At 39.7% G+C, this 11,254-nt stretch overlaps 1 protein-coding gene across 3 annotated transcripts in view; it reads right to left on the bottom strand.

Moving 5' to 3' along the window:
* Positions 1 to 11,254, bottom strand: part of stard5 (StAR related lipid transfer domain containing 5) — a 17,249-nt gene extending 5,995 nt beyond the window's left edge. The window contains exons 1-5 of one of the 3 annotated variants that reach the window (XM_086296312.1): positions 10,779 to 11,254; positions 8,026 to 8,075; positions 6,217 to 6,349; positions 2,814 to 2,931; positions 58 to 151 (exon numbers count right to left, since the gene is read on the bottom strand). In XM_086296312.1, the coding sequence (XP_086152438.1) occupies positions 58 to 151; positions 2,814 to 2,931; positions 6,217 to 6,349; positions 8,026 to 8,075; positions 10,779 to 10,868 (485 nt within the window). In that variant the 5' untranslated portion in view covers positions 10,869 to 11,254. The other 2 variants (XM_086296319.1, XM_086296303.1) reach the window with 2 other exon arrangements.

Below are 11,254 nucleotides of genomic sequence, written 5' to 3'. Positions count from 1 at the left end.
AAACTTTTAACACACACACAAACACACACAAATGAAATGCATTGTTTAGTTACTCACCCTGAGACGGGGACACAGATGCAACCACAGGGATGGTTGAATCCTCTCACGTAGCCAGACTGGGGAGCGCAGCTCGGGTGAATTGTATTGGTAGCTTTTTGATATCACACAAAAGATACAAGCACATAACCATATGAGTCTATTTATACCGGTCCATGTGAGAATAAATCAAAGATTCATAACGTTTTTGAGAATATTAGATTGTAACAATGTAAACGTGCACTTTAACCTCATCACAATAAAAATGCTATTGCATGTCTCACGCATATGAACAGTAACCAGCATATTTTGCATCAGTTTGTTGCATTGTAGTTCCTAACGCTCCACTGATCACTGAAACTGATGGCGTCTTCAGAACAGGCAAATGCTTCTGATAATATAGTGATTTTACCTCAGTTATTTTCTTCTATACCTTTCTCTGACGAATGTCCTATTCATTTATTTATTATGTCTGTTTTTGACCAGGACATGTCCTTCAACGCACATATTAAACAAATATGTAAGACTGCTTTCTTCCATTTGTGCAACATCTCTAAAGTTAGAAATATCCTGTCTCAGAGTGACGCTGAAAAACTAGTTCATGCATTTATTACTTCCAGGCTGCACGACTGTAATTCATTATTATCAGGATGTCCAAAAAACTCCCTGAAAAGCCTTCAGCTGATCCAAAATGCTGCAGCAAGAGTCCTGACAGGGACTAGAAAGAGAGAGCAGATTTCTCCTGTTTTGGCTTCCTGTTAAATCCAGAATTCAAAATCCTGCTCCTCACATACAAGGTCTTAAATAATCAGGCCCCATCTGATCTTAATGACCTTGTAGCACCATATAACCCCATCGCTGTCCCTGTCATGTGCTTCCTGTTTTTTGATAGTTCTGTTCTGTGCTCAGCTTCTGTCCCAGTCTCGTCTGCCTGATTATTTCCAGCTGTGTTTCCCTCCAGTCTCCCATTCCCTGATTTCTCTGTTGTGCATTTTAGTCCTCTGTCTTCGCCTGCTCGTTGTCGCGTCGTACCCTCAATATGCTGTTTTTCCTTCTGTGCTCCTTGTAGTTTCTAGCTCTGGTTTCCAGTGTCTTAGTGTATATATTTACGTTGGTATTTCTAGTTCCCTGTTTTCAGGTTGTTTTCTGTATGAAGAGTTTTACAGCCAAAATAAAGCTGCCTTCTTCAGTTCTCTCCTTCAATGTCCGTGAGTCCTGCATTTGGTCCAATCTCCTGCCTGCCACACAGCGATTCACGACAAAAACTGAATTGACTTTATGGCCAGGGAGTAGGTCAGCTGCTTTAATCATCCAGTTACAGCCAGTATTTTCAACTCCACTGTTATCATGTCTTTTACAATAAAGTCGACATTTGTGATATCACTGTCAGGGAGAAAGTGTCCCAGACTGTTCATGCGCTGCATTGTGCAGGTAAAAGTCAACTGTGCATTGCACATGGACAGCACTGCTTAAAATAATAAAAAATGATTCATAAAGTTAGTTGTCTTTGCGTATACCACTCTGCTTCTTTGTCATACATCTTTACATCACCAAGTGTCGTCGTCTTTAGAACTTGGGCTGTCTGTCAGAGTGCTGTCGTACTGCTCTCACTTTACGAGCGTACTGGTGTATACGGCTGCAGCAGCCCAAACGGCACACACACTGCTCCTGGCTGCTCCTCCTAAGGCTGTTTTATGCTCACCGTGTTGCTTGTGTCACATGGCGATTTTCACATCACATCCTGCGTTGCAAGACATCATTTTTGTGGCACGTCGGCCGGTCTTGCACCATTTATTTATTTATTTTTTTGCAGCCTGGTGCGTTGAAGAGAAGTGTACGATCATGCAGGTTTTTTTAACCACCGTTTTCAGAGATACACTGACACACAGAGGAAGATGTTGCAACCATTTACAAATTTGAGTTTGTGGAAGGAACTTTGCAAAAAGCAACCACTTGACAAAGTCCTGGCTTCTGGTTTTGACTTCTTCTCGACTTTATCAGCAAGTATGATGCAATATTATCTGAGTGGCGATACCTATCATTTAGGAGAAAACTGCAGCGTCTTCTTGTGCCTTATCGGCGGGTATAAATGACTGCATCTGTGTGATGACTGTGGGGCGGCGAGCGAAGCAACCACTGCAGAGGGTATATGGGCACCTTAAAGGCCACAGTATACTCGCTGTAATGGTCGCGTTGCCCTCTGCCGAAACCTCATTTCACAGACACTTGTATTTATACCCACCATTACGCTGCAGAAAGCTGCTGCGGTATATAACAATATAGGTATAACCATAAGTGTCGCTACTCAGACAGTATCACCACATAAGCTTTGATATGTTGTTATGGCCGAGGCTCGGGCCTCCATCTGTGTATCTGTACGTCTCTGAGCTTCTTTGCTAAAATGTAACTAAAATGGTGCAAAAAACCCTTCAAGATCAATCACTCGTTTCTTCAACCCAGCTTACAAAAACTGAGAGGTGGACGACATGTTGAGTGGCACCGTAAACTGTGTGCCTCAAACTAACCTGACTTGGCTCTGACTCTAACCACATGATTGGGTCAGCACGGTGCTGAAGCAGCCAACGCTGTTCGTTTCTGTGCAAGTTTACAGGCGATCAGATAATTATTTCTCCCACGATTTATCCCAATCATCATAACATCTCAAAGAGCCATGGAAGTAAAAACGGTGCTTAAGTGCGCATCACAATCAACCTTAGAGAGTAAAAAAAGACAGAAGTACAAGAAGAGTGAGAGACAAACATTGAGTCATTACGCACCATTTGAAGAAATGCTGCCATCTTCGTATTGCTTAATTAAAATAACATCTACAAAGTCTCGTGGTGCTATGATGCCCATAGCTGCAGAGGGCGTGACCGTTCGGCAGATCGAGATGTCCTGCACAAGAGTGGACGACAAGGGGACGTACTCAATAAAGCTTAACAAAGAACAAATATGATCCACATTTTGATATCAGTTCATCCAGAAAGTATTCGCAGTGTTTATCATGTTTATCATGGTTCAACCTTATTCCAAAATGAATTAAAGTATTTTTTACCCCTAACCTCCACACACAACATCCTATAATGACAAAGTCAAAAAGTTTGCTTGAAATTATTGCAAATTTACTCAACCCTCTGTTTGCCAACCCTGCTCCATCTGAGATGTTAAGTCTAATTGTTGAATGTTGCCATTGTGTTTCTTAAATTTGTACAGTCTTAGTTCAAGCAGTAGGATCAAAGCTTTGATCCTGACCACCTCTCCAACCACTCTGTGCTGGGGGAGGTTTTATTGTAGATACATCCTATCTGAAAGATCTGTTTCTTTTGATGTAAACTTCCTGGGTTTACGACCCTTTGGTCAGCAGGAGGTCTCACGCACACACACACACACACACTCTTACACAAGTCCACACATATACATAAAATGCTTTGTCTTAGAACCAAGGGGGCGTGGCTTTGTTCTGACGTGTTTTGTGTGAACTGTCTCCCAATAAAAGGTAGCAGGAGGTGGTCAGATCTGGGGTCACTTTCGTGGTGGACACAGACGAGGCCTCCCTTGTGCAAATAATCGATCGATCGACTGTCTTGTTTTCTTCATGATGAATAAGTCTCTAGAATTAGCGGGACTTGTGGAAACACAGACCCAACATGAACATTTGCCAGTGTTCCTATGCTCAAGCATTCCTCTCAGTCACACCAGTTATCAGTAGCTCTCCTCTAAATCCGTGCACCTGGTAACCAACTGGATTAGGATACAGTGGTCTGGAAAAGTAGGCCCCGAATAGAGCAACCTGTAAGAAGCAGTTAACTATGAGTAAAATCACATACACCTTTGGATTCTGTGTTTGATTCTGTCATTTTTGACTAAAATGAAAGATGATTCACTAATAGCAAACTGACACACAGATAAACTCTGTATCACCTGTAGACATTAAGCACTTTTACCCTCTCTCAGATGTAATGAGAGGTAAACCAGGAGCACTTCAATATCTTTCAGTCCCACCTGTCTCTTGACGGTTGACCAGGTGATGAGCGTGCCATGTTTCCTCCAGATATGACATTTAGCATTCAGACCAAAGAGTTAAATCTTTGTTTCATCGTATCAGAGAATCTTGTTTCTCTAATCCGAGTCTTTCAGGTGCCTTTTGGCAAACTCCAGCTGTCATATGCCTTTTACAAACAAGTGGCTTTCATTCTCTCTCCACATAGCAATGCTGGAGAGTGAGTGGACTGTCACCTCCTTGACTAAGGATCAGATTGCTCTAGGAAGATAACTGGTGGTCCCAAAGTTCTTCCATGTACAGATGATGAAGATCACTGTGCTCACTGGGACTTTCAATGCTGCAGATTTCTTCCTGTACGCTTCTCCAGATCTGTGCCTTCATACAATCCTGTCTTGAAGGTCTACAGACAATTCCTTGGATTTTATGACTCGGTTTGTGCTCTGACATAGACTGCCAGAGGATCTTAGATAGATGTGTTCGTTTCCAAATCACGTCCAATTAACTGAACATGTCACAGGTGGAGATCTAAAAAATGATCAGTGGGAACAGGATGCACCCGAGCTCAGTTGTACCTGTCACGGCAAAGACTGTCAAGTTACTTTTGTTTTTCTATTTTTAATAAACTTGCAAGAATTTCAAGCCAACATTTTTATTTTATTTTCTTTTACATTTCATCATTATGGGGTGTTGTGTGTAGAACTCTGAGGTGAAAAATACATTTAACCCATTGTGGAGTGCGGCTGTAATGTGAGCAAATGTGGAACAAGTGAAGCGCATAAGCACTTAAAACTGCACCAGGCAAGAATTTCATTTTAAAATAAAGTAAGTGACTTTTCCTAATTGGTCCAATTTATCAGTTTTCATTAACAGACAAACACGTAACCATGGCAAGAGATGTGAGAAGTGCTTTCATTCATACTACTTATTAATAGATGCTGGTTAATATAAGATTTCCAAATAGTTTTGAGGAAAGCAAAAACAAAACAAAACACAAAAAACTGATGCAGCTTTAAATAAAATTAAAAATTGAATGACTTGATGGAACTTTAAAGAATGTGAGGGGAAAACTACAGTGGGGCAAAAAATGATTTGATCCCAACTGCATTTATAAGTTTATTCACAAAGAAATGAACAGTTCCTAATTTTTCTGGTGGTTTCATTTTAATGAAGAGAGAGACAGAATAGTTACTCAGAAATGCAGAGAAACAACACATTACATAAAAGTTGGAAACTGATCTGCTTGTTATTGAGGGGAAAAAGTATTTGATCCAAGCAAACACGACTTTGTAGTGAAACTCTTCCTGGTTGCCAGGTTTGCATGCATCTCAGGACGGGCTTTGGCCCACTCCTCTAGAAACTCTCTAAATTTGAAGTTTCAACTCGTTCCAGACTTTCTATATGAAAACGGGTCTGGAGACTGGCTGAGCCAATCTATGACCAAGTGCGTTTTGTGTTAAGTTGCTCCTTTATTGCCATTGCAGTATGTTTTGGATCACCGTCATTCTGGATGACTCATTTTATGGTACACAGACCTGTCCATTGGCCCCTCAATACAGTCAAACTGTCCTGTACCCTTAGCAGAAAAACAGTCCCAAAGCATAATGCGAACAATGCTGTTCTTGATGTCATGGTCCCCTAATCTGTCTTAATCATTAACAAGTTTCTCCCATGTAGCTGTGAACTGGTCCAGCACCTTTCTCATGATTTACCCATGAGGCAAGATCTTGCATGGACTCCCGACTAAGAGAGACTTGTTGTCATTTTATATTTCTTCCATTTCCAAATATTTGCACCAACAGGTGTCATTTTCATCGATCTCATTTCATCAACACGTTGAGATCAGTAGTATGTTGTTGGATGACTAATCTGTGGGAGACTGAATTCTGATTGATCAAATACTTATCTCAGTGAAATTCAAAGGCATGCAAATCAATTTATAACCTTTATGTGATGTGTTTTTCTGGATTTTTGGTTGATATTCAGTCTCTTGTTATTAAAGAAAACTACTGTAAATTGAAAAAAAAAAAAAAAAACATTTGTTTTTGTGCAAACTTCAGCTTGGGATCAAATAAGTATTTCCCCCAGTGTACATGAAAACTCTATGGTTAAATAAATAATAATAATGAAAATAATCACAAAACATTGTTTGAACAGAAAGGAGACAAAAAATAACACACCTCTGTAATTTGTTCCAGAACCTCAAACCTTTTGACATTGTTGTCCCATTTGACTCTGAGTCCATTGGGCACCGGTTTAAGACATTCCCACACTTTTTCAGGAGTGCCGTTGACAATCCCGTCACCCTTATAACTGCCAGTGTAATCAGATAATGGCACATAGTGAGGAGAGAAGATTATGAAGGCAGGACTACCACACTGTTGTATAAGAAAACAATTTGACCTACGCACACAGATAACAGAAGCAAAACATTCTGTTAGAAATGCCACTTGCAAAAACATTCGCATGCAGGTGATGCACTGAGCATTATTAAAGCTCTGCATTTAAGTATGTAAAGTGGACTCACTAGCTTTTCTGAAAACTGCAATGGCTCCAAACTGATTCCTTTAAATAGGAGCTATGAAATGATCAATTTAAAAAAAAGATATCTAATTAGAGAGCAGCCCATTTTTACCCTCAGTGTCTTTCCTGAGTGCAGTTTTTCCTCCCACTGTAACCAGTTTCTGGCTTAAAGAGGATTATTGGATCATTTTGTAGGGTCTTTACTTTATGTTGTAAAGAACATTGAAACAACTGTTGTTGTACACTTGTGCTACACGAATAAAAGAACTCAGCATAATAATACACTCTGATTTATGCAATGCAGTTCAGCTATATGCCAATTTTTAGGTTCATATCGTCATCAGACATTAGGATAAGTAATAATGATCTGCTGTAACTTTACAAGCTTTCATTATGAGGCCAGTGTAATGAAATAATTTATATTCTACACATATTTAAGCTCCTAAGACCCAAACTCTTTCATTTCGTTTTTCATTTCTCTTTGGGACCTGATGAATGTAAAAACAAAGAATTAGATGTTTTGGCTTTTTTTAATATTTGTTTCTGAGAAAGATGAGATCCACATATGAGGACATTCGCTTTAAATTTCAAAAGAACAGTGGTAGTTTTATGTCCTCGTGCGTGGATATCAGGCCCCAGAGCAAAACTTTGTATTTTGGCCTAGACAACCCAAACTGTGATGTCCACATATGTGCACGCCAGGTCCTAGCTCTGCCCTCAAAAACAGACACAGATGTAAAACTTGTCTATGTAGCTGGACTTAAGAAATAAACGTGCTTTAAAAACTTGAATCACTTAACGCCATCTTGTGGCAGAACAGAATGTGACATCATTGGGTTTGTTGGCTGGTTGCAGTCAACAGACTTGCACTGGTTTCTGTTAGCTAACTAGTAACATAACTGATAACTTGGTGGAAAATAAGAACACTAAAACTAAAAATCAGTCCCAGAGGGTCACTTTTGTGCTGCCCCTGGCAGTAACAAGGAGTTAGTTTTATCTTAAGAAACTGAGTATATGCTGTCCACTATCTGTGTCTCTTAACCAGTAAATGGGTTCCTTATCGTTTGGCCAGCTGCACTGAAAAGGGAATTTCCACCATGAACTGGTAGATTCCCCTTGATACCTGCACTTTAAAGTCAAGAACACACACTACTCTATTTTTTTTATCTGAGTTAAACTAGAAGTTGAATAAAATCCTCCACAGATAAATGTATGATTACAATTACTGATGAACAGAAGTGCAAAAAACCAATATTCCAGGAACCCCAACAAGCACAAACGTTTTTCTGAGGCATTTCTGCTTTGACATGTTTAAGAAGTCACTATTATCCTTATGTCTGTTTTTATTCTTGCACCTGCACAGCAATGTTTTCTCCAGAAAAGCACTAATCTGTATATTTGATGCGTGCTTAATACTTCAGGAAACCAATAGTGCAAAAGAAGTGAAAAAAGGACAGATTCCTCACAGATTCCCCGGGAACTCAGACGAGGGTCGCCACGACACAATGACATCGTTCTGCCAAAGAAAACGGAACAATAACTGTGAACAGCATTTGGTTATACTGGACCGTGTCAGGTCTGTTGAAAACCTATGCAGAGAAATTTGCATGAAAAGAGTTACACATGTATATGATACACAAGTGTGTAAGATTTACAAATGTGCACAGTGATTTGTGTGTGACCTTTGGGTACACACAAATGTGTGCTTCAATTCACATACAAAAAAAAACAATTTTACAAATGTGTCCATCCAAACTTGATGCACACATTTAAAATAAACAGCGATCATCTGTGTGCAACTTTTTTAATTGGAGTTGCACAAATCGAATCATTTTTCTTTTTAAAAGCTTCTTGTGCATACATGTGTCTAAAATACATGAGATCCACAAATGTATGTTATGTTCAAGTCCCATAGGAAAACTGTGACATCTGGGCTTCCACTCTGTTCCCGTTTCATTTTCTAAATAAACAGACCAGTTCATCAACCCTCTATTAGAAAACATAGATTTACAAGTTACAAACCCCACAAATACATTAACCTCTAAAGGTTAATGTTCTTCAGTCAGCGCGTAGCTGCAGATGGGGGAACACTACGGTTGAATATCCCTGTGGCTCATCCTCTGAACTAGGTATATGCAAACGAATCTCTGTATATTTGAATATGGATAAACCAGGTAGTGTGGAACACTTTGATGTTGATCCTACTCTTCTTGGATAACAGCAGGCTAACACTGATATCAGCTTAATAACTAATGATGAAGTTTGTCATCTGAATTCATCACTAAGTTAAACGTTTTCTGCTCTCAGCTAGCATCAGCTTAAATAAACCCTGCAGATGATGATGAATTTCTACCAGTAGACTTACCCACCAGAGACTGCTAGCAATCTGCCAGGTCTCTCCTAGCAGAGAGATTTACCTCAGTGTTACAAATGCATACATGTAAGATTTACGCATGATAAATGGACTGGTTCTTATGTAGCATGTTTTCTCTTTTTTTCTATATTTAACAACTTTCTATCTAACATTCACGCACATTCACACATCGATGTGCATCAGAGAATTTGGGGTTAGCATCTTGTCCAAGGATATTTGGCATGCACCTTGGAGCAGCCAGGTATCGAACTGCCAAGCTTTCGATTAACAGATGACCTGCTCCTGACCTATAGTCATGTACTGTACAGTGTACAGTGATTTCTGTCTAACTTTTGAGGACTCACAAATTCCAATCCACATACAAATACAAAGCAATTTGACAGATGTGTAAATCCAAACCTGAATTGTGATCATTTAACCTCAATTTTTAACTTTTATACAAATGTCTAAAAATAGAAGTAACAACTCACTTACAAAACCTTAAATGGATGTGCATGAATCGCCTGCTACTAGGAAACCATGACATCTGGACTTCCTCTGTATTCCTGTTTTTTTCTTTTGAATTTTTGTTAAATAAAGTAGAATGTCACCGCCTGCCAGAAAACAGAATTCATTTGGATTCGGCAGGCTCCTAACTGAGAGATGTGACCTGGAAGTATCTGTGTGGCAGCCTTAACAAGAGCTGTTCCAATTCTCCAAATAATAAAGAAAGGAGTTTCAATGCTTCCATTAGCAGAGGGTACACTGGACCATCCTTTATGAAAAGGTGGGAGAGAACAGTGTCCCATAATTCATTGCAACAGACATAATAAACAATTGCTCAGATCACGGAAGTCATAGCATAAATTCCTGATATATTTAGAGTTTTTAACAACAGTTTGTTAAAGTCACAGCTGAACTCTGAACATCACGTTGGTGGAATAAAAACTGCTTGTTGAGTTGTTTCTCCATCAGCTGAAGATTATGATTTACATTCACTGATAAAAATGTGCTTAACGTTCTGTATAATCAGTGTTCATTGGTAACGCACTTTAATGTAGTTTTAGTCTTAGGATTTATTTTTTACTTCAGTACAAGTCAGCTGGGATCAGTGATGGATGGAGGGGATTTTACTGCAGTTACAGAAACTCTTAGCAGGGAGGAGGAAAGAAGTTCCACTAAATGACAAAAGAAAAATATGAGAAAATAAGATTGATCTCATTTTATAGATATGGGACAGATTTACTATGTGAGGCAAATTACTGTCATGTCGCAATTGCAGGATGATCTAACAATGCACTGTAACTTCTGTACAGAGATGCAGGTAGTTCACTTCAGTGAAAACCAGCATTGTGACGGGAGAATGTGAATTAGAGACTCAAAAATTCAATGCAAACTAAATTGCGTCTCTGAGAACAGCGAGGCAATTCAGATAAATGAGGCTGAAGGAGAATCGATATAAGAAATAAAATTCACAGAGTACTGTGCAAAGGGTTCAGAGGATTGGGACTCAGTACAGATTTATCCAGAGGAGAGCTGCAGTAGGAACGCTTCCATACTATAAACCTACCTGTGTGAACAGCTGACCTGTACGAGTACGGAAAGTCCGGACTCCGGTACTGACAAACCACCAATATGTATTCTAGTCAGTAGTAAAACACACGTTTTACATCTCTGTGGTGAATGAGTGGGATGCAAAATGTTATTAGCGAAGCTTTCAAGTTAGAAATCCCAAACTAACGTTTGTGAACTTTGAACTACCGACGCGGGCCACGTCAGTTAACCCACTAGACCAGAGAACAGCATGTATCTGGAAAACGTAGGGAAATAGTGTTGAGCTCATATGAGGATGTAAGAAACATTTACCGATTTCTTGCAGACTTTCCATCCAGACTCATCCTTCCTGTAGCTCATCAAGCAGTCGGCCACTGCTTTCGCTTTATGTTCAAAATCCATTTTTGGGAATAACAATTAATGTTGCTCACCTAATCCAAACGAGACTGATTAAATAGCTGACGGGAAACACAAAACTGAAGTCACGCTGGATCTTAACAATACAAGTCAGGTCCAGCGGCTAAAAGTACCTAACGAAGGCTAGAAACGCAAACCCTGGTCAGGTTAGTGTGGACCACCGCTACAAAGCTAGCGTTAGCCAGAATGAATGAGACGAGCTACGCAGCGGCCGCATCGCGGAGCAACTATCTTCCATTGGCTTAGGGTGGTGTGACTTTTGTCCCTGCCTGATTCAAAGCATCAAAATTGTAATTTTGCACAATTAATTTCCCCAAAGTACAAACAAAGCACCGGAATCAGTTACTGAGATATCGCGTCATCAAAAACAA

This window comes from Aulonocara sp. 'chitande type north' Nkhata Bay, linkage group LG1 (genome assembly GCF_057382095.1).
Source record: "Aulonocara sp. 'chitande type north' Nkhata Bay isolate Kocher_YH1m ecotype deep benthic linkage group LG1, A_spYH_male_GT1.1, whole genome shotgun sequence".
In the NCBI taxonomy this organism is placed as follows: Eukaryota; Metazoa; Chordata; class Actinopteri; order Cichliformes; family Cichlidae; genus Aulonocara; species Aulonocara sp. 'chitande type north' Nkhata Bay.
The sequence above is the reverse complement of the archived record's forward strand: the minus strand, read 5'-3'. Positions and strand labels throughout refer to the sequence as shown.